This window comes from Xiphias gladius, unplaced genomic scaffold (genome assembly GCF_016859285.1).
Source record: "Xiphias gladius isolate SHS-SW01 ecotype Sanya breed wild unplaced genomic scaffold, ASM1685928v1 HiC_scaffold_107, whole genome shotgun sequence".
Classification (NCBI taxonomy): domain Eukaryota; kingdom Metazoa; phylum Chordata; class Actinopteri; order Istiophoriformes; family Xiphiidae; genus Xiphias; species Xiphias gladius.
This window is the reverse complement of record NW_024401359.1, coordinates 1-24,331: the sequence shown is the minus strand read 5'-3', so window position 1 is coordinate 24,331 and position 24,331 is coordinate 1. Positions and strand designations below refer to the sequence as shown.

The window sequence follows — 24,331 nt, the reverse complement described above, 5'->3', positions numbered from 1 at the left end:
AATGTCAGTTGAAATTGTGAGTGAAAGCAGTCTGGTACAACAATTTCACTCTGACCTTACTTTGATGTGAAACATGATTTAAAAGGAAATGCAGCATCAGTCTCCTCTCCTGTGTTAATCAGAGGTTCTCTTTCCTCCCCATTCATTATCTATTTAGCATCAAGTGGTTTCTGTCAAACTGATATATTTCTGGTATTAAAAATGCTTATGCTAAAAATCACACATGTTAGCTTTGTGTGTCTATAAAAGGTAGCAATCAAGTTTCTAAAGCATGAAGAATTGAAGTAATCTCTACTCCTAATATTCATCATCATAAAAATTCAGCAAACTACTGGCGTATACTGCACTTTGAGGCACATGTTAATATTTCCCCATGTACAGTATCTCACATCAGCATCAGTTCAGACCGGCACACACCATGCTACACACGTGGAACAGTCATGGTCGCCCGCGCAGATACACACAAAGTGCGACAAGTCTAAGCAGCACTGCAGTGGAGCGGTAGTCGGTCCATCCTCATGACATACAGATCGTAGAACTACAGCAGTTATGTGACGCGGCAGCAGCAGAGTTTCATACTTACGTAAGCACTTCAGCGGCTGTGTCTCGCAATAACAAATACTATTAAGGCTGATTTGTGCCTTTAACTAACATGGATCCAACGCCCACAAAAGAGACCGAGAAGCACTGCGTTCTGTGTTGCCAAGAAGTCAATATCTTCGCCTTCGGAAAATGCGACCACCCGGTTTGTTACCGCTGCTCCACCAAGATGAGGGTGCTGTGCGAGCAGAAGTACTGTGCCGTCTGCCGGGAGGAGCTCGACAAGGTGCGCATTGCTCCGCTACTGTACCTCGGGGATGGCACCTGGTGGTGCTAGCTAGGCCGCATCGTCCTGGTAGTTTTATTGTAAAAAAAAAAAAAATCAGCTGAATTTTAATGTTACAGTCTTAGCTGGGTTAATAATAAATGAAAAGCATTGCTAGTGAATAAGACATAGCAAACAACGATGTCTACCAACTGCTCAGACTACTTTTTCCACCCGCTGTCATTAGCTTAGTTGAGGTAGCCAACGCTAACACTATTACAGTTCATCAGTGTAGTTTGGCTAGTTAGCCGTACCTTGAGTCAGGTAGAGCTAGCTCACAAGTTGGCCTCCGTAATTGAGCACTTAACAACGTACTACTGTTATCCGGGTTGTTTGTTTTACTTCGTTTACTTAATGTGACAATGAGTTTGCGATTCAGGGAACTGTACTTGGAAATGTCAGCTGTCAACTTTCACGTTAACCAGCGTGAGCACGTTCAGTGGTTCACCAGCGCTGGGTGGCTTCATAGTTGCTACTTCTCGGCTACTGTGTATTTAAAAGTTAACCCTTTAAAAAAAATAAAAATAAAACCGGTGCGCATGTCGGCTAGTCACCCCTTCCTTGTGGAAATCGGTCCTGTCAGATTCAGTGAGCCAAATGGACTTTAGCCAACTTGTCATTTCAATAATGCTCTCATTGTGTACCACTCCCTTCAAAAGTAAATCTAGCTGTTATCAACTCCCGAAAAAATACATTATGAGCTGCATGTTGTTAATGTCAAAATGTTTTGAAGTGCTTTATTTTATAGAACATTAAGTATGTATGTAACTGTCAGTACAGGCTGGGTTTCATAAAGTGAATGCATTCCCATAATTCCTCAGGATACCCAACACATTACATAATGTCGTTGTGAGAGCAGAAGTATATGAGCAGCATTTTCAGCCTCTGAAAACGTTTTTCCAAACTCCTGACTTACAAGTACTATTATAAAACTTGCCCAACATTGTAAGCAATTATTTAACAGTGCTTTACAGCCTTATGTACCCTGCACTTTCCCCAGAGAGTGTGTGTGGCATGTGATGATGCATTTCTTCCGTTCTTACTGACTATCATGTTGTTCTCAGGTGGTGTTTGTGAAAAAACTGGAGGCCTTCTCGTCTCTGCCCTACCAGCAGTTCCCTTGTGAGAAGAAGCATGACATCTATTTTGGTGACGAGAAGATCTACGCCCAGTACAGGTACTGTTTGATTGCGTTGCAGGTAGATTGGTAATAATTGTAACTCTCTGGCCAATTTCATATCAAGTTGAAGTTGTCAGCAACCACCTTGCAAATGGTGGTAGAGATTAAGAGAAACTGACCTAACAAGGCTAGATTTTTGGGTTTAAAAAAAAAAAAAACCCCGAAGCTGATTTCATGGCACTTTCATGCATATCCTGTGTCAGACAGTTCTGAAATGTGCATAAGAAAAATTCAGTTAGGTGATCTATTGCTGTGGGCGGTGTATTACAATGCAGACAAATGAAAATAACCAATATAATTAAACTTTTAAGAACTTTTAATTTTAATTTAAAAATAAATGTACACAGGTACACACAGTAAAAATATTGTCCTTCTCCACTACAGATTTTACAGTTACACGCACACACACAAAGTTGGTGAAGTGCTTCATGTCATCTCAGCATGCATTAGTCTGATAAATGAATCACGATGGAAAGATATACAACCACATACACAAATAATGTGACTAAAAGTATCAGCGTAAATTAGGAAACGCTTCCAGTACTGTCTCCGCATGGTGACACCATTCCATGACGTGCTCTTGCTTTTACTACTACTTCTTCTGTCTCCCACTTATAAAAGCTGTTATGGCTAAAGTATGTGTGTTTTGACCGGAGTTTGCATTCATGAAGTGTGTTTCATATATGTGGAAATATGCTGTATAGCAACCAGGTACAGATGCGGTGACTTTTTTTTGTCAACCAAAAATTGAAATTACCTAATAACCTGTAGGATTATTTGCTTCAACAAAATAGAGCCTTTATCTGAACTTTCAAGTCAACTAAACTGAAATAATAATTAATTGTTGTTTGGTTGTTCTTTTTCTTGCATATAATTGTTTTCTATTGCCTTTAGTATTTTCTCTAATTTACCATCAATTCATTTGGTTTGATTTGAATGCAGACTGTAGTTTCTGATCACGTTTGCTTTAACTCAAATCTGATTGAACTTTATCTTTGTGTGTGTGTGTGTGTGTGTGTGTGTGTGTGTGTGTGTGTGTGTGTGTGTGTGTGTGGGTGGGGTTTTTTTTTTTTTTAAATTAGACATCTGCTGTTGTCAGAGTGCGTCCGCTGTTCAGAGCCTAAGATCTTCTCCAAATTTGAGGAGCTGGAGCAGCACATGAGGAAGCAGCACGAGCTCTTCTGTTGCAAGCTTTGCACAAAGCATCTCAAGGTATACCACCAGTCCTTACAGTGTTAACATACTAATCAGACTGAAGACTAATTAGGTTGAGATATTGTGTGTTTGACCAGTTTTAGAACTGATTATGCCAATGTGAAAATCGTAATGGTATACATGCAGTTCGGGGCATAAGTATTTGGACAATGACACAATTTTTGTAATTTTGCCTCTATATATCACCACAGTGGAATTGAAACGAAGCCATCAAGATGTGATTGAAGTGTAGACTTTCAGCTTTAATTCAGAGGGTTTAACAAAAATATCACATTAACCGTTTAGGAATCACAACCATTTTATACATATATGTATGTGGTCCAAAGACATGTCGATGCAAATGAAGCAGGACATCATTAGGCTGAAAAAACACAACAAACCTATCACAGATGGCAGAAACTTTAGGAATGGCCAAATTAACTATTTGGTACATTTTTAAAAAGAAGGAACGCACTAGTGAGTTCAGTAACACCAAAGATCACGGAAGACAACTAAAGTGGGTAATTGCAGAACTCTTGGTGAAGAAAAACCCTTCACAACATCCAGCCAGGTCAAGAACACTCTGGAGGAGGTGGGTGTATCATTTTCAAAGCCCACAATCAAGAGGTACATTCATGAATGTAAATACAGGGTTTACCACAAGGAACAAACCACTGGTAACACTCAAGAACAGAAAGGCCAGATTAGATTTTGCCAGAAAACACCCAAATAAAAAAAAAAACCCTGCCCAGGTCTGAAATAAGATTCTTTGGACAGATGACTTCTGAAGTGTACAGGGCTCTACTATCCTCTGTTTCAGCCAAAACTGACAGGTGAGTGCTTCACAGTACAGATGGATAATGACCCAAAACAGACTGTGAAAGCAACCCAAGAGCTTCTCAAGGAAAAGAAATGTAATATTTTTCAATACCTGAAAATGAGGCACTATGTATAAAAATAGCTGTAATTCCTAAATGGTTAATGCAATATTTTTTGTTGAATCCCCTGAATTAAAGTTGAGAGTCTACAGTTCAATCACATCTTCAGGGCTTGCCCATATCAACAAATATCCGATTACAGAAAATCTTACACAGTAAAATGCAAATTTCAGTTATATTAAATGCAGTCAAAACAAGCATATTTTTTATCAGTTATTTAAACAAATGCTAATATTACTTACCAATTATAGGAGAAACCATAACTTTGTCATACTTACTATGAACAACTAAGTGTTTGGCATCAGGTTCACAACTCAGGGAAAGTATTTACTGAGGTATCAGTAAATACTGACACATCTAATTGTTCCTAGAACCAGGTGTTTCCTAGGTAATATAATAATCTTTGCAATGCGATCGACTCTATATATTGATTGATAGACAGATCTTTTTTTGTCCCGTAAAACTGCAAAATCTGAAAAATAAAAACGAAATCTTAAACTTTGCTTCTCCCGCCAGATCTTCTCCCATGAGCGGAAGTGGTACAACCGTAAGGAACTGGCTCGTCACAGAGCACACGGAGACCCAGACGACACCAGTCACAGAGGACACCCACTCTGCAAGTTCTGCGATGACCGTTACCTTGACAATGATGAGCTGTTGAAACACTTGCGCAGGGACCACTACTTCTGCCACTTCTGCGATGCAGATGGTTCTCAGGAATATTACAGGTGTGTAAAGCCGTTTCACTCTCAGAAATCTCATTTGGTCATGAATCGTCCACTGAAGGGGGGAATGTTGAAGCCAGTTGTATAAATTTTGTTTTTAACCCTGCTGCCAACAGTGATTACCAGTACTTGAGCGAGCACTTCAGAGAGAGTCACTACCTGTGTGAGGAAGGCCGCTGTGCCACAGAACAGTTCACCCATGCATTCCGCTCGGAGATTGACTACAAGGCCCACAAGGCTGCAGCACACAGCAAGAACCGGGCAGAGGCTCGACAGAACCGCCACATCGACCTGCAGTTCAACTACGCCCCGAGACAACAGAGGAGAAATGAAGGTCGGTGAGGATGTTATTATTTTGTGTTTGTTTCTGTGTGAGGGAGACTTACCTATTCACAACACGTGCCAATCCTCCAGGATTATTGTTCATATAATTGTAGTTTGGAGGCAGTGAATGTGAATAAAATGAGTGTGTGTGTGTGTGGGTCCTCAGGTCTGGTGACAGGCGAGGACTATGAGGAGGTGCGTCACAATCGAGGAGCAAGAGGACGGCCTCATGGGGGACAGAAGAGCTGGAGATATTCCCGGTGAGTCTAAATGACCGATTCTGTGTTGATTGCATCTGCAACAAGTGCCATTGTTGAGGAGTGAGCAGGGAAAATATTTGATAATTGGCTGCATGACATGATCACCCTTGTACTGCCACTGTGCGTGTGTGTGGGTGTGTGGCATTCCTTTCTGTGTAGTTTAAGTTTCACATTGTAGTACCTGTTGCAGTCAATTTCCAGTCAGGATGCAGTTTTGTCATGCTATTGCATTCTATTGGTTTCTTGTTGCTTTTGTCCATATTAGAGTGTTTGTTTGTCTATGCAGGGAGGAAGAGGACAGGCAGATGGAAGCTGCTATGAGGGCATCCATGGCAATGCGTAAACAGGAGGAGAGAGGAGCGGCGCAGGAGAGGAACGCTCCCAAACACTTTAGAGAGGAGAGGACGGAGAGAGCAGAACCAGAAGAGCCCAGACACAGGACCGGACACATCAAACCAACAAGCAAACCTCCAGGTGAAAAATAAAAAAAAATAAAAACATAAAAATATACTTCCCAGTTACTATGTTTCCAGTTGTTGAGCATGTGTCCTTGTTTTTATGCGATAAAGTCATGAAATGATTGGTAATTAGTAGTGAATCTGACACTTTTATTGTCACCTCTTTGACAGTAAGAACAATGAAGAGCACTAATCCAGGAGAAGAAGATGACTTCCCAGCTTTGGGAGCCACAGCTGCAACACCCATGTAATTTTTACACGCAGTACAAACTAAAATTCTCATCATACACTTTGGTGTGCCGAAATGTTCAATTTCTGTTATTGTCGTGTGTCTCCCTCCAGTGTAAAGTCAGCTCCCGCAGCAGCTCCAGCAGCCCGTGCAGCTTTGAAGGAAGACGACTTCCCTAGCCTCTCAACTGTTGCTGTTGCATCCCCCATGACCCCGGCTTACTCTGCCCAACCTAAGAAGACTTCCTCTTTCCAAGAGGAGGATTTCCCTGCTCTTGTGTCCAAAATCCGCCCCCTCAAACCCGCAGCAGGCGCCAACTCTGCTTGGTCCAACAATACTGCTGTAGCTAAACCCGTCACTCATCCTCCTCCTTCTTCCAGACCTCCCCCTGCCCTTTCATCTGGGTCCTCTGGCCCTCAACCCCTCTCCTCCTCATCGTCTTCATCTTCACGGAGGAAAAAGAAAGTAGGAGAGAATGGGAAGGCAGCTGCTACCCGGTCTCCTCCTTCCTCAGATGATGAGAGTGGAGGAATGACACAGCAGGAGTTCCGCTCAGTGCCCACCATGTTGGATATCTCCTCTCTGCTCACTGTTAAAGGAAGCAACAGCAAACCCTCCACTATGACCTCCAGCTCTTCAAACCCACCCCCCAACACCGATCTCTCTACCTCCAAAGCCAGCAAGAAGAAAAAACAGCAGAAGAACACGGCTGCTCCCTTTACATCTGTGTCCTCAACCATTACAATGGCTGTAAATACAATCTCAGTGGAAACCGCTGCACAGAAGGAGAATGTCCCTGAGAAAACTTGCAAAAAATCGCTCTCCAGTGTTGCAACAACAACATTGACAAGTGGATTGGCTAATGGCCACCCTGAGAAGTCACCACCCATTAGCAATGAGGTATTTGCAGTAACGCCTCATCCCAACACAGACCCCCCTCTTGAACAGGAGGAAGAGTTTCCTGCTCTCAGGACCAAGAAACCTCCACCAGGTACAGCACAGCATGCTAATATCTACAATATTCTTTTATGATCATTTTAAATTTCCTTTTTTCTCCTTATACTTTTAACTCTATACTATGATTAAATCCTTCCATGAGATATTTCTGAATACTACTGTGGTGTTCATCTCACAGTTGCATTAAATCTATATTGCTGTCAGTCTTGACGGCAGCAAAAATGTACAATGACTTGACTGAATTTTAAAAGCAGAATTTACTGCTATGTCAATGGTCTCAAAAAAGACAACTCAAACTGTTTGGAAGTGAATTGGAAACCCTCCAACTTATCTCTCAAAGTACAAAGTGAATAAGTATGTCCGTAGGAAGTTGGAGTCTCAGTAGCTAATTTCATTTCCAGTCTGGGTGGCAGTTTTGATAGTTATAGTTCCAGCAACACTGAGGCTAGTGTTTACTGAATTGGCATCTATCTAGCTGTCACAGTTAACTCTTGATTCTGGAGAAGGACGTGTTGATATTTGAACTCAGTAGCAATACAAATACACTCCTCTCTTTAGTGCTCCTTCAGAAGCTCCACTCCCTCAAATTCATTGGACGCACATTGCCAAGACAATGACACTAACAACTGGGCTAGCTGACCAAAAGAGGAATAGTGTCTTATGGCGCGGAAGTGGATACTCTTTCTCATTCCTGAAGCAAAATGCACATAATGTCGTCAAACAAACGACAGGCACACAAACCCAATATTCAAAACACAACAAAATAAAAAGTAAGATCTAGGAGAGTTAGTCTTTTAGATCGTTTTACAAAACTACAGTGACGGAAGAGAGGACCATAGGTTTTAAGCTAAGCTAACAAGGAAGGTAATGTTACCTGTAATAGCATTTCGAATTATGCTAGCAAACTGTGATTTTAGGTCTTTGTGGCTATAAAACCCTTAGCACGTTGTATGGAAAAACACCATGACATAGAGCAAACAATTGGAGACAGCAAGTAATGTAACCAATGTTAGCAAGGTTTTGGGTTAGCATACTGTAGCCACAGTTTCTGCTGTGAAGCTAACATACAGCGGATGAGACAGTCTCCGAGAGCCAGCACGTCAACTCCAGACAGCAATACTTCCTACTCTACTGCTACTATAGCTAACACCACACCAAAAACATCTCTTGACAAATTAAAAAGTAAAATGAATGTCCTGGGGCAAGTAATTTAATGTTACTGGACACACAGATGTGACACAGGTACCTGCTTGTTAACTAACCAGTTGGGATAAGCTATCACAAACATTAGCAAACGGGGCAAAACAATACTGACCTATTGGCTGTGTAAAACACAGCAAAACTAATTTTAGCTGCCTGTCAAGCAGAAACAGAGCAACCTATGTATCCGTCTTCATATGTTTCAACTCTTGGGAGCATAGTTGGATAGGCAATAAGGACAAATCCTGGTGGGCGGGCGCATTTTCACAGTTCTCCGCCAGTGTATAAGTTGCTGTGATGAATGAATCCACTGTTTCAGCTGACTGCTGTGCTCTCTTAGTGAACTTAGCCCGTTCATATATCACATTTTTCTTTACAACGAAATACAGTATGGCCAAATCCTTTTCTAACTGTATTATATCGCTGGCACTGCTTACTTGTAAAGTCCAGCTCTCATTGTCAACCTCGTCCCCCATGTAGTATACCAGTGTATTTAATTGGATTTATTTGGTTTGGAGGAATGGTTCAAATTACCTGCCAGTCTGAAACCCACTCACTACAAGTAACCCATTTTACATTAAAAGTAATCATATGACCCATTGTTAACATTATATTATATGTTTTTCACCCACAAGTTTATATGACTGGGGAATGACTGGTCTTTCATTAGAGGAAAACATATTGTTCCAAATTGGAAAAAAAATAAAAACCTGCCAACGTTTTGCTTGCTTAAGTAATAAATTATTTCAGCTTCATGTTGTTTGATGTAACGTGTGAGGAGCAGTGGCCTCTGACGGACACTGTCCCCAGACAAGTGACATCCTGATAGAGGGAGGGAGAGAGAGATGGAAGGAGGGGGGGAGAGAGAGATGGAAGGAGGGGGGGGGGAGATGGAAGGAGGGGGGAGAGAGAGATGGAAGGAGGGGGGAAGGAGGGGGTGGAAGGAGGGGGGGAGAGAGAGATGGAAGGAGGGGGGGGGTGGAAGGAGGGGGGGAGAGAGAGATGGAAGGAGGGGGGTGGAAGGAGGGAGGGAGAGAGATATGGAAGGAGGGGGGGAGAGAGAGATGGAAGGAGGGGGGGTGGAGGGAGGGGGAGGGAGCAGAAGAGATGGGGGAGATGGAGAGAGGGGCATGAAGGGAGATGGAGAGATAGATAGAGATGGGGGGAATAGTGAGAGAAAGGGGGGGTAGGAGCATAGAGAGAGAGATAGGGAGAAAGAAACGATTTTACATCTCTATTAATTGAGTTTGAAGCTCAGTTGTGTTCTCCGATGAACTAGCAGTGCTACGCTTTCTCCTTAACCTGAGCTTGACGCGTCTCTTCCACCATGGCTTTTGTATCTTCCTTGTATTTGCAAGCCCCTGAAAACGCAAAAAGATACATATTATTTTCTTCTGAAGCTAATTTTAATTTAAAGATGAGACTGTCCTCCCCAGAAAAACAACAGAATTGGTTGGTTGTTCAAATGCCTAATATGACCTCTTCTCACATTGCAGCTGTGCAAAAAATGGCTGTTGTCATTGCTCCTGTTGTCAGGAGCAAAGACAGACGTGACACTGTTCTACCACTCTTACGGATGAAGTTGGAGTTTTGGTCAACAAAGACTGTGACTTTGACATGAGAGCCCACTCTTTGTATCCTTTCTCCTGCCAAAGGTTAACCTTGTTTTCTTTTAACCATGACTACAATCGTTCCCTAACCTTTACCAAGTTAATCTAACCAAGCCTTAACTGTAGAAGTCGCACGGCAGTCCTTTTCATGGAAAGCACTGAAAATGTCCTCTGCTGATAGGGGCATCATATAAGAAAATGCTCATACAGCTTTTTTCAAAGGAAGTGAACCACTTTATCCCATGTCTTTGTGCATTCAGTACAAAGTGCAAAAATACATTGAGCCTTGCTTGGCACAAAGACTGGAAGCAGGGTGAAACTGCTGGACTTGCTCTGTTAAAAGTAAAGGAATCTTATTTACATGTTGTATCTGGCTAGAAAGCAAGCTAGTCATGAAAGCCCCCAATACTCCTCTGGGTTTTGTTCATAGTTGGAACAGTGTTCAAAATTAACAACCGTATTCCAACAAGAGCACTTTTAAGTAGTGTTAACTCTTTTTAAAGGAATAATTTGACATTTTGGGAAGAACACTTGGTTCAGAGCACAATAGAGCTGGTAAGGAGGTAAGCCCACAGGATGTATTCTCCAAGATTAGCCATTTAGGGGTATCAAAGTTATTAATGTCACTCATTCTTCCCCCTCAAACTAGCTAGCTCTGTTTTAAATTCAGCTGACATCACCCAACCACACACCCACTAGCTCCAAACTTAACACACAGCTATGAGAGTAGTATCGATTTCACGATCTAACTCTTGGCAAGAAAATGAATAAATGCATTTCCCAAAATGTTACTTTAAGTTAGTCAGAGGCTACAGTAACTGTTTTCCCCTGTGTCCAGTCTTTGAGCTTAGCTAGTAATAGTAGTATATCTGTAATCAATACAGAGTCTTCTTATCTGACTCTTGGTAAAATTTCCTTAAAATATTCTACTGTTCATTTAATCCAAAGCAAAACTCAGCAGAAACTGTTTACCTGATGCTGGGTGCTCTCTCTGATCAGCTGTTTGATCTCCTCCTCCAGTGTGCTGGTCCTGCGTCTCCACTCATCTTCTTTTTGGAGCCACATCTTCTCCAGCTCATTCTTTCTCTCAATCGCTTGCATTCTTTGCTGCCAGCTCTCCTCCTTTTCAGCCAGCTCCTTCCTGTAGCTCTCCTCCAGAGCGTTACATCTACATTCCCATTTCTTCTCAGTCTGGATCATCAGGATCATGGTGTCTCTCTGCTCCCTTATGATAGCCATCATTTTTTCAGTCAAACTGGAGACAAAGCTACTCTTTTCCTGTATGTCCGCCTTCAGCTGGCTCACTTTCCTCTGCCACTTTTCTTCTGATTCCCTCATTTTCATGGCAGCATCTTCCTGTCCATCCCTGACCACCTCTCTCCAGTGATCTTTCAAGGCAGCGTGCTCCTCTCTCTGAATGCAGAGACTTTCTTTAAGAGAGGTGATTTCTCTCTCTGCTTGTGTTCTTCCTTCTTGGATTTTTTTCTTCGATTCTCTCACCTCTTCTTCCATCTGGTGGCTGAGAGATTGAGCATCCAACAGCTTCATCCTATAACTGTTTATCTCTCCCAGCTGTTGTCTGCTCACTTCTTGCCAGGTTGTCTTTTCCTTTTGAAAGGCCTCCTCCATCTCCTTCATCCTGGCCTCCGTTTTGTCATTCTCTGCTTTGGCCTGGGTGTAAAGGCTGATCTGCTCCTCCAGAGCTCCAAGAGTGCTGAGCCCCTTCATTGTCAGCCTGGCATTCTCCCTCCTCAGAGAGTCATTCTCATAGGTCAGCATCTTGTTCTTATCCTGAGCTGACAGAAGAGCTCTGTGAAGAGGATGGATTAATGACTTGGGAGACTGCGTGAGGTGTTCTTTCTTATCGTGACCCTGCACCACTTCTGCGCTGTCTTTGCTAGCTGCATTTCGAAATATTGGGACACGCCACAATCCAAAAACGGGCCGAGCACAGTGGACCCGGGAAGGCTGCAGATTGGGAAGATAAAAAAATGATGATGAATATGATCTGCTCCTGTAGAAGAAAATATATTCTCAGATAACTCACCTTATCAGTGGATCAGTAAATCAATGATTATACATGTAATGTTTAGCTAAAATTGAAAGAGCAGTATGATACAGACCATCAGTACCTTTTCATTTGAGGTTTTGAGTGTACAGTGGATGTCTAAAACAGTGGCTCACAAAGTGGGTGCAATGAGAATGACCAAAGGGTGCCGCAAGATTTATTTGTTCACTGTACATATTTATAATAAAAAACGTCTCATCACACGGAAAAAGTAGGCGACATTTATAGTAACTACTTTATCAAATGTATCAAAGCATAGGAATAGACTTCTGAATCACAGTATTAAAATGCAGTTATGCCATAACGAAGACTGATAGCAGCAGCTCAAGGTAGCCAGTCATAGCAATGCAAAGCACTTTCCAGCACACAAGTTTTCTAGGTGCACAGCAGTCAGAAATAACAACTGTCACTGTAGCGATGGAAAGATTTGTCACTGTAAATACACCTCAAATGATGATGCATTTCAGTCCTCAACACAGTCTGAGATGTTAAAATTAGTCAAATTAGTACTACTTGCTAACAGGTTTTAGGGCTAGGGGATGTTAACTGTCTAACACCTGTTACACATTATCTGCAGGAAAGACTGCCATTTGGGGCAGTGGTCCCAAAAAAGAGACATCTCAAGCCAAAACATCCTTCTTTAGTTTTTAGCAGATTAAGGAAATGCATTGAACCCACCACCATACTGAGAGACTGAGAACAGACCTATAATATAATATATGGGAAGCACTGAAATTTTAGAGCACATTAACATTAACATGTTCCATCAGTAACAAGCACTGCTTGATTCAGATATACTACAAGGATTTATGAAGCAATATTTCATGATAACTGCTACTGCTGAAATTTGTCCTAAGAAGCACCTTTAGTTCATAGTTTTGCGTTATAAAAGTCAGCCTTGAAATAAAAAGCTTCTACTTTTATATCAGATATTGGAAATTGTTGTCAAAGAAAATTAAGGTTTTTCAAAAATGTTAAGCTTTATCTTTTATGGATTAATAACTACTGTTGAAATTTAGACCCACAGGGAGTTACTGCAGGCACACAGAAAAAGGGAATTCTTTATAGATTAATTATGAAAGGTTGTTTGAAACATGATCTCATTTTAGTAAAATGTTGTTCATTTGTATTTGTAGAAGCCTTACACGAACATCCAGAATTGAAAGGAACAAAAGAAAGAGGCTCAGTGCTGAATAAAAAGTTGAAAAAGTTTCTTCTGTTCAAATTCAAAATTGTTACCTCTTGTGCGCTTTCTTCCATGTCCATTTCCATTTTTCGATTAACACAGGTATTGTATTCGCCTCTTAATTCCACTTTGATGTAAGAATGGGTTCTAGATTCCTGGTCTCAGAATTACTTTGATGTAAGAATGGGTCTCTAGATTCCTGGTCTCAGAATTACTTTGATGTAAGAATGGGTTCTAGATTCCTGGTCTCAGAATTACTTTGATGTAAGAATGGGTTCTAGATTCCTGGTCTCAGAATTACTTTGATGTAAGAATGGGTTCTAGAATCCTGGTCTCAGAATTATGCAAATGAGGGAACCTGTGTATTCCGTTCCAACATCTACTACAACATTATCTACAACCGACTGTAATCAGCAACAACAAATCAGTGACTTGCAACTCTCAAAATGTTACAACAAGCAGTCATAGCAATGTCCATTGAAAAGGCGACTGCACCCACCCGCAGAAAAGGACTTCCTTAAACTGGCAACAGAGATGCAGCTACATTTAAAATTAGGATCCTTCACCGATTTGTGTTGATTCCATTCCAAACCCCTGAACACGATTTAAAAGTTATTTTACAGAAATTGGGGGGCTTTGTAACATGAATAGGGCACAGTGGAGAAATGTAACAAAGTATATTCTCTTAAATGATGCATTTGTGCAAATTTAAGTCACTCTACTCCACTACATTTCAGAGGAAAATATTTTACTTTTTACTCCACTGCATTATTTTTAAACTGTTTAGTTACTTGTTATTTGAAAGATTAAGGTTTTGCAAATGAAAATCTGATCTTATAAAATATGAAGCACTGTTGTAGATCAAACTACCAACAGTATATAAAACAAGTTAACATTAGATTAAACTTTAGATCCACCTCAACCAGCTACACTACAATTCTACCTACACATTAATGCATCAGTAATAATAATTCAGGGATAAAATATATAGTAATATAATACTAAAAGAAATGTTATTCTGCGTTGAGGTCTTTTAATTTTGATATATTAGGTTTGATATTTTGCTCATAATACTTCTGTACTTGAGTAACCTTTTGAAAACACAGTATGAACACACGTAACTTTTCAACATGCCTTAACTTCAATTATAGCTGAGCTGATGCATTGGAACTGCTGGTGGTCTGCTCTCAGGGCAATGTGTTCATATGTTCGTGCTGTAGTATAAGTTTATTTGAAATATTTATGTTATCCTAGAGGAGGTAGCAAGTTCTCTGGTTGATAAAATAAGAAAACACTCCTGCACCTAAATGAGGGACCAAATCTGAGAATATGGGATCAAGTCTAGATCTTTCCCACCAAATGACTGCACGTGTTATCTCTGCTTCACGATCCTGTTTAAATGGCTGAAATGCTATCACAAACAATAGCAAATGGGACAAAACAATAATGACCTATTTGAAACATAGCAAAACTAATGTTACCCACCTGTCAGGCAGAAACAGAGCAAACTTTGCACCCGTCTTCATGCCTTTCCAATCTTGGGGGCATAGGTGGACTGGTCATAGGGACTACTGAGAAAAATCCTGGTGGGCTGCTGCATTGGTGATCCGGTAGACCGTGCTGTACATCAGTAATTATGATGGCAAATGAATACTATATGATATAAATGTTTTAGTACAGAAACTTGCCAGTACTCATTACTTATTTAGTGTGAAGACAAAGAACTGTACAGGTCTGAAGCCCCAATTGAAGGTTTGGTTTGATAGCTCGATCCTCTGTCTTTGTTCCCAGGGTGTGGTATCAGCAGCTCAGTATCACCGCAGCTGTAAGGACCTGCTCGGAGATGATTTTAACCGCATCTTCAACGAGCTGCTGGTGCTTTTGCCGGACACTGGCAAGCAGCAGGAGCTGCTGACTGCCCACGGCGACTGTAAGGCCCTGGAGAAGCAGTCGGGGGCTGGAGGAGGAAAGAAAAACAAGAACAAGAAGAACGCCTGGCAGACGCCTACCACAGTGGCTAACGTAGCAGCTGAGCTCGACTGCCAGGTGTGCCCCACTTGCAGACAGGTACTGGCCCCCAAAGACTTCAACTCCCACAAGACCCTGCACATCAGGGAGAGTGAGGAGTTCCCTTCCCTGCAGTCAATTAGCCGTATCATTAGCTAGCCCCTCAGTTCTCCTCTGCTCCGTTCGCCATTGTGGGCCAGACTGTCAGTTGCCCCTGCAGACCTGTCACAGCCCTGCAGGAGCCAGTGTGGAAAAGAGAAACCTGTTTACTGTATGACCATGTCTCAGAGGAGCTTGGGGCCTGCGACACATAGTGAAGGTGAATCTGAGATGGTTTATGGCAGTCTTACTTTCTGATGAGGATTATATTGATAAGTTTGTGCAAATGGTTTTACAGTTTAGGCACACAGGGTTGCCCGAGTTCAGTTCTTCTTTCCACTTTGCATTCTTTGAGGACGGCTCCAGCTGGCACTGGCACAGGCAATGTCTAACCAGAACTATCAATTTATTTAATGAAAGCGGAGACACAAGCTAAAGCTTTACTTGAAGAATGTTTTGCTCCATAATACGAAATTATATTGATTTACATTTTGTATCATGCTTTGTGCTTTCACTTAAACAGATAACAAACATTTCTTTTGTCAACATCACAGTTGATAAAGTTGTGTATAATTCCCCAGAGGGGCTGCTTGGTTAAATAACAAAATAAACACAAACATGTTCAGTTCAACATTTTAGCACCATATTTATTTAAGTGTAGCTGTCTGATTTCTTTCAATAGTTGGTTGCTACATACACAGGAAGGTGTGTCAAGTGTTTGAGCGAACGGATTGTTCCCTGTCAGAGGTGTCATGTAGGAGGGTGAGTGACAGGAAGTAAGCAGCTTCAGGAATTGGAACAAATTTTGGTTTACCATTTGAATGTTTTTGTACACCATTTTCATTTATTCTGTCCGTGTCACTCACCATTAGATCTGGTTTACTAGTTGACTTATGGACAGGTTAATCAGGGCAGTGGCTTTCTACATGGTTTCAATTACAAACTAAAGACCTAAACAATGAAAGTGTTCTTGCCTGTTTACCAGTTTTCAAATAATATATCGACTTTTTTAAGGATGAGTGGCAAAATGAGGTTTTATTACGGTCCTTTTTAAAATGTGTTACAATTAAGAAATGCCTAGTGCTATCATAATGCTTGCAACACAAAAAAAACATGTTTCCCACCCATACTCACTCTCTACTCTGCCTCTTTTTGAGCAAATTCAAGCTTTGGCACACTGGACATGTTGACTCTGTTAGGGAACAATGGTTACATCCAATACACAATCTCTTCATCTCTCTCAGGACCCTTAGTTTACACTGCTGCCCACCTGTTGTGTGTGCGTACGTGCGGGATGAGTGGCCAGAGAGTAAAATGTATAGATGCTCATAATATTTAGAGCTGCAATAGTTAATCAATTAGCCAATCAACAGAAAATTATTCTGCAGATATTTTGATAATTGATTGATCTTTTTAGTAATTTTAAAAGCAAAAATAGCAAACAATCGATGGTTGAAATTTTCTCCAGTGGGGGATTTTGGAGCTTTTCTTGACCTTGAATTATAATAAAAATGACTCTCTTTGACTTTTTGGACTGTTGGTCACAGGAAAATCTGGAGTCTGACAAAGTAGGGTGGACATTTTTCACAGTTTTCTGATGTTTTATGGACCAAATTAACAGATTCATTTAAAAAAAAAAAAAGATAATGCAAATAGTTTCAGCCCTAATAATCTTTTTAGGCTTCTAGTTAACTTCTGTGTCTCTTCTTGATTATCTACTCGTGGAACAGTGGTGTGTATTATAAATGCATATATGAGGAAAGCGAAACTAGCTAAAAAGAACTGCAGTAGTACTCTATAATTTTATAAAATGTGGGAAATTTGTTTGCACTAAAACCTATTATTAATTAAATTTAACTGTCATTTATCCATTTTTCTGATATTCATACCTAGAATACCAAGAAGATATCTAGAAGTAACTAATTATTTCTCAACATACATTTTTAAAGAGATCGTCCCAAGTCTAGGTGTTGATTAAAATTTTATGTCATTCAAAATACAAAATGGTACAAACTTCACACATTGAACTCAGGGACGGAAACAGGCAGTCCAAAACATGTTTTCTTTTTTATTGGAGTGACGGTCAAACTGCAGTCGAGAGACATTCAGGTAATAGACAGTGACACACATCTCTGTACACAGCGTTTTTACACTGAAGAGGTCAGACAGCTTCAGAACAGGAACAGCTCAAGAAACATGTGAAAGGGGTAGCACGCTACAAAATCAATGTTTACTTGTTTGTTGGTCGATGGGGTTAAATTTTTAATCATCAGTCTTAACGGGGGAGATACTGTAACACTGATGCTTTGTATTATTTCTCAAAACCCCACAGTTGATGGCACTGGCAGTACTACTAATAACTTCTTAACTGAGTCTAACAAAACGACAACATGATCGCATAAAACTTTGATTTTGGTGCCGACGGCCCCTTTGAGAGTGGACAAACAAAGTATTCCCGACGAAGAGTGCATTCTAGTTAATAAATAACCATTATCAATATCATTATTTTTTTTATTTTCATTAGTACAGGACAAACCAGACCCTGGACATCATCACACACAGTTTCCATTTACTTCAATAACATACTAAATTTTACAGTCAACCAATACCACGGCAGTGTACATGGGCCAGAGCACAAAACACAGAGAATGCTTGTATTATTATTTTTATCTACCACACTGACTGAAGAGACTGAAGCACTGAGAACAATAATACAACCTGATCCAACAGTACCCCAACAGTACCTAGTACCTCCATCAGTACCCCAGTTGCATCCATCCACTCAACTGGTTACTAGCAGCCCAATAATAACCAATATTTAAAGGACTATAATGCTGGTTTTTCATATTTAAGCATGCTTGTACATACTTGTACTACATTATTACTGAACATAAGATTTTAAATTGATTTCCTTTCAATGGGAAGGAAAATAAACTTGTAAAGACTTACATCTATCACTGTCAATAGTTATTTAACTGTAATCCAATTTAAATCCAGCACAGGAATGGCAGACTCCGCCACTAACAATACAAACTACTATATGGAGAGGTAATTAAGGAGTGTAATTACATTAAATGGCTATTGCAGAAGGATGCAGACCATAAATACGATCAAAAATTGGGTTTGATTTAGTGAAAATCATAAAGATCATACCATTTAATATTGTGTACCTTTTTTAATACGTTTCATTATTGTGGCAAGGCAATGCATTTGTGAGCCGGGGACCTGACACAGACATATGAGATCTGAGAATAGGCTTCTGAAAAGCAGTGCACTATCAAACAGTGAAACCTGATAGGCAAACATTAAGCAAAGCTGGATGTAATGAAAGGCATCGGGTCAAATAACACATTTCATGTCTCAAGTCTCTGCATCTTGATATTTATCATATTGGAATGAACAAAAACCAGTAGTTGTCTGAAAGGTAGGGAATCAATCTAAAAACATGGCAAACTTCAGGAAATAGTTGGCAGTAATTTTTACTGTACACGACTTGTAGGTAATGGGCTTAAAAATGAAAAAAAGACAGGTGTAGGCCTTTAGATGCACCAAATGGATTTAACAGGTCCCCACCATACACTCGATTGCTCGATTAAGTATTTGGAATTCAACTCAACCTAAAACCCGACCCAGGAGTAGTCCAGCACCCAACAATGTTGCACCCTTTGCAAAACCAAAATCCTGAAAGTAAGTACTACTGGAATATCCCTCAATTAAAAACAAGACCTCACTGAACTACCCACTCGCAGACAGTCTGGTGAATAAAATGCAGTAAATCACACTCACATGTAAATCCTAAACTGAGTAGTCTTTGCTGTGTTTTACAAGACTACTTTTTTTTAGTTCTTTTTAGTGCCGGAACTAGGAAAATATGGAACAGACAGGACTTTATTTCAATTTGCCTTGAGAGCTATTTCTTTACGACCATACTTATCTGCGTGACTTGTGCGTGCCTACTCTGTGAGCCGATGACCTCCCTAATAAGAAATGACTTTAACACTGTCTCTCGTTTTGTGTGGATATGTTTCATAGCTTTCATTACAGAAAGTAATTAACCCTTCATATGGAGATTGTATACTGTTTAGGACTAGATCACAGAGCCTTCGCTTCGTTAGCTGACGTTTTCTGTCTGTTAGCATCTTGTGGCTCAAGGTCCCGGATACCAGTGTCAGATTTTGATTCTTTACTACAGGTTAAAGTTGGGTTCCGAGAGGTAGACAAAATCCAACTTGCCGTCAGCATTTTGGGGAGGAAGTTTTTCCCTGGGTGCTTTGAAATTGTACTCACTTGTGCATGTGTACACGCCTTCAACAAGATCATGAGGTTGAGATAACAAAGTTAAGAAACAAAGAAACAAAGTTGTTTGGGTGCAGGGGCACACTGCTCACAATAAACTGTGATTAATATAACACAAGAAGGAATCCTGTCAGCTCCACTGATGGCCGGGCGAATCTCACGCACCTTGGAGTCAACTTAAGAATGACATAGTATTCAATATATAATGAGTCCTACACAACAATTCCATGCATTATTATCATGATTACTTTTAAAACTCAAAGAGCCTCAGTCGTCCCACTGCAGCAGAGCCTTCTCTGGTCAGCAGATGGCGCTGCTTACATGGGATCAGATAGAAGAGCAGGCAAGGCATTCTACAAGTCAATTATAGCACTCTAACATTAAGTTTTATATTTGGCTCTGTTCATCAAAATTAAAACAAAATAGAAAAAACTCTTTCTTTTCATTTCATAACTTGACATAACTTGAGATATTTTGACAGTGATACTGATATAATATATTTAGCAGAAAGACTTTTTTATTTTGGGGAAATTATTAAATGGTGTAACAGAGTTGTGATTTCCTCCTCTGCACTAAAACTTTGACAAACACGGGTTCAGGAAAATAACTTTTATGCACCACAAAATTTAATCGACTGCACACATTCACGCATTTTCATACAAACACGCAGATCTACACGTCTCGCATGCATGCGAACACACGTGCACATGTACACTTGTTGCACGTGGACGCACTCACACAGTCACACACACCAACACTACAGATTCACTGATGGCGAGTGTACGTGAACCACGACACAGAGACACTGCTACACACCGACATAGTTGGCATGGTTACTATCTACATCAGTAGTGACCCACATCCACCAAACCCTCTCCCTGTCACCGTGGCAACAATTTCTGACCCATCTCCCTCAATGGCAGGGTTTCAGGATCAATGAATTAGCCAGCTAGCGATCCTTAACATCCCACAAACAGATTTTTTTTTTCTTTTGCCTGAGACTGTACTAAATCATCCAGCAACCTGACCTCCCTCACTGAACAGAAGGTCATCTGTCGCCCCCCCCTTGCTTTGTGATTACATAAAATCCCATGGACATTAACAACATAGTAATTTGGTAATCAAAAGACAGCAATAAGAACACAGGGCAGTTTGGCAGCTTCTAAAACATAAACATAAAAAGACCTGACTTACCCAAAATCTCCCTGCTCGCCCCATTTTATACATACGACATTTAGCATAGGACACTGTCTCAAATAACACAATACATACATTCCCTGGTTCCATGGATGGATTATGAGACCATGAGCCCCTGGGCACAGACCAGTAAAAGGCCACCCAGCCCTCCTGCATAGGAGCAAGACCCGAACTGAAAGTCATGGTCGTGCCTCTCTTTGTAGTCATTTTGAGTCTCTTTTGGTTGTTTCACATATCTTTGTCGTCTTTGCGTGTCTCTTTGTAGCTGTCTTCGCTCTCTTTGTAGTTGTTTTCAGTTGTTTTTGGTTGCTTTTGCATCTTGTGTGGCCATTTTGTCTCTTTGTAGTCATTTTACCCTTGTAGCAATTTTGCATGTCTTTCTAGTCATTTTTGTCTTTTTGCAGTCATTTTGCGTTTTTTCGTAGCCGTCGTAGTAGTAGTCATGATTGATTTTCCAACAAGAAATGTTCAGTCACTTCAAACAGTGCCTGGTAAGCCCATTCAGTAATCCATCCATGCCTGAGACAGAAATATAACAGACTGAAAAGTGATTTGCTGTGGATTATGTTTCCCCCAATGAATCCTTAGTGATCAAAATGCGAAAACTGACCCTTGCATGAGATTGAATCAGAATCACACATTAAGCTATTGTGACAAGGTTCTTTAGAAATATTTTGCATTGTGACACTGTATTCCTTAAACCGTGTCATAATATGGACTCCACAATACCCAGGAAGACTGAAAATACTTGAAATAACAGCTTCCTCAACAATACTAATTTATAAATAAATTAGCAACAAGCTCTGTGGATGAAAAGTTCTCTCAAGATCTTTTCAATATAACGTCTATATCTTGAAAAACTTCACCAGGGAAGCTCAACAATTTAGATGCGTATCACATTTTGCCTGAGATTTGTGAGTACAATTCAAAGACTGGTAAGTAATTTGAGACAGTGCCTAAAATTGGTCTAATCTTATGGTAACTAGCCTACCTATAGTCCAGTTATATACATACCTACATAAGAATATGAGATATTGCACTTGGTCACAGAACATTGTTGTCATTTGTTTTTTACAGCATGTGGAAATCTGCTAAATTAAGTCACTGTCTGAGACACACAGTACAGTATGGCACTTAGTTGGTCTCTAAGTTTGGAAACATGCAGATTCAATACACATGATCACTTTTAACTGTAGCAGGGAAAGGGGGAGGAACAACCACACCCTGCTGTAGCTGAAGAAACAATCTCTGTAACTGTTTGGCATGAAAGGGGATTTTGACACTTTAATGAATGAAAAGAGTAAGATGAAAGTGCCGCATGGGAGTTCCTTCTGCGCTATATTCAGTAATCTAATACTGCTTTGGGGTGGAGTCACTCACTTGTTAATTCCTTCATCTCTTTTCTTGTCAAAATAGTATCTGAATACTGCAGAGTGGCCTCCTCTTCTGTATCTCCTCCTCTTGTTTTCTTGTTCTATCATCTGCTCTGATCTGGGGACACTGGATTTGCTAAAGTAGGAAGTTCAATATACAGGTCTAGAAAAGTGCCGACAAAGCTGGAATGTTAGGGAGGGAACAGGAACGAGAGGAGGAAACAAAGAAGGAGAGGCCATTTTTTAACAGTTTTCGAAAAACTCAGCTTGGATCAACACACAAACAACTGCACGAGTAACATCACAGAAAGCATTTTTCTTTAACTTTCCTCTCATCCCTCTCCCGATCTTCTTCTTCCACCATCAGGTCTATCTTTTCTAGTAAATGGGGACCTGGTATGTGGGTGCTGCGTTGTTCTCAGTGAATGGGGGGCTCTGGTAGGTCTCTGTGGTCTCAGTGTTGCCGCCTCCTGGCGAATTGGAGGGGTATGGCTGGGTGGGTGCGCCGCCATCCATGTGCTCCGTGGTGAATAGGGTCATGTCTGTACCAAGCAGATACTTCTGGACCGCACGCACTGTTAGACCAGCCTACAGGGTCAGCAGGGGGAAAGAGAGGGCGACAATAGATTGAAAAATCAGAAAAACTACTCTAGGTACTGCACTGGTCAAAGTGAGCCAGACCAAATCATGAAAGCTCAGTTTTCATAACCAGATATTAGTCAGGAAACCACCTTTAAAAGGATTTTATAGTTTCTTTTACATGATGTAATTGCCTGTATAGAGAGTTAAATGTGAAGATCGATACCACTCTTATGTCTGCACATTAAATATGAAGCTACAGCTAGCAGCTGGTTAGCTTGGCATAAAGACCGGAAACAGTTAGCTTGACTCTATCCAAAGGTAAAAAAATCCACTAGTTGTCAGGCACCCAGCAGAGACTCAAGGAAGTCACTGCTCCCAGTTAAGAAATAGTCTGGCAAATAGTCCCTCATTCCGGTTTTGTACGAATTAAACAAAGATGTTATAATTAGTCAGATTAAGAGGTACTGGTAGGTGGATTGCGTTATCTTCGGACAGAGTCAAGCTAACTGTTTTCAGTCTTAATGCTAAGCTAAGCTAACTGGCTGCTGGCTTTAGCTTCATATTTAACGGAAAGATATGACAGTGGTATCAAACTCATTTACCTCTGCCAGAAAGCAAATTTGCAAATATTCCAAAATATCATTTTTGCATGTCCGGAACTATTCCCGTAGAGGGGCGTGTAAATGTTTAGACAAAGATGTTGATACCTCTAAACTCACAAACCTTGTGGATAACTGTTTAAAGTAGATGGAGCACATAAGATTAACCATGACTCAGCAGATGCATGAGCAGTTCCTCACCTTAAATTTATTCAGAAATGGATTACTGTTCACAGTTCAGGTCACGGATGGATCAAACAGACATACCAGGCACAGGGGCCCGACTGATCAGGACAGCCTTAATCCTGAGCCTTTGTTTGAAGTGTTATTAATTTTTCTCTTTGGAAAGTCAAATAGCTCAGTGAAAAATGTGGATGTCCCAATCATGTTTTTCTGCTCTTGATCCCTTAGTTTAGTTTAGTTTAGTTTAGTTTAGTTTAGTTGGAAAATCCATTCTATCAGTGCTGCTTTCCGGGGAGTTCTGCGTACCTATATTAAAAACAAACAATAAAACAATAGGACAATTAAAACATGAAACACTCGCTTTACTAGGCCTGTCTAGCTGATTCTAGGGAACCTGCAGGATGGGGATTTGCTTTACTCTTTACTTAGGCTCAGTATCTCTATACTGTACTCTGTACTGTACCTAGTAGACTGAGCCTTTATTCTGGTAATTCTTTCCAAAAAAGGTTTGTGTTACCATTTATTGTATCTGTTTTGCATTGTTGCATGTGTGTGTATGCGTGTGTCTGTGTAGCTGCATATCCTTACCCAGGTGATTATGGAGAAGAAGGAGAAGGCGATCGCTGCCCGGGCTGCATCTGCTCCCTGGTTGAGTGGCAGCTCATCAGCCGTGGTCTGAGACCACTGATTGGCCAGGAAACAGAAACTTACAAAGTACAGGAAGGTCCAGAAACCTGCCAGAAACCAGTGGAACAATGACACTATGTTACAACAGAAAGAAAGAGAATTCCCAAGGTTAAT

The 24,331-nt window shown here is 40.7% G+C and overlaps 2 protein-coding genes across 2 annotated transcripts; one reads left to right on the top strand and one right to left on the bottom strand.

Annotated features, from left to right (window-relative positions):
* The first annotated feature begins 449 nt into the window (after positions 1–449).
* On the top strand, positions 450–15,147 carry znf598 (zinc finger protein 598). The gene is made up of 10 exons (XM_040122815.1): positions 450–826; positions 1,930–2,042; positions 3,128–3,257; positions 4,694–4,905; positions 5,019–5,236; positions 5,393–5,486; positions 5,773–5,960; positions 6,116–6,191; positions 6,287–7,164; positions 14,986–15,147. The coding sequence occupies exons 1-10, from the start codon at positions 653–655 to the stop codon at positions 15,021–15,023; spliced, it is 2,121 nt and encodes a 706-aa protein (XP_039978749.1). The 5' UTR covers positions 450–652; the 3' UTR covers positions 15,024–15,147.
* Positions 15,148–22,515: 7,368 nt separating this feature from the next.
* Positions 22,516–24,274, bottom strand: LOC120787062 (synaptogyrin-3-like; the record flags this gene model as incomplete). Its single annotated transcript, XM_040122813.1, has 2 exons — positions 22,516–22,754; positions 24,119–24,274. Coding segments are annotated over 2 exons (366 nt in total), but the record flags the coding sequence as incomplete, so codon positions are not given.
* Between the last annotated feature and the right edge of the window lie 57 nt (positions 24,275–24,331).

Coding starts and splice junctions, on each gene's coding strand:
- znf598 (XM_040122815.1), top strand. CDS start 653: ATGGATCCAACGCCCACAAAAGAGACCGAGAAGCACTGCGTTCTGTGT. Junction 827..1,929: donor GCCGGGAGGAGCTCGACAAG/GTGCGCATTGCT, acceptor TGTTGTTCTCAG/GTGGTGTTTGTGAAAAAACT. Junction 7,165..14,985: donor GACCAAGAAACCTCCACCAG/GTACAGCACAGC, acceptor CTTTGTTCCCAG/GGTGTGGTATCAGCAGCTCA.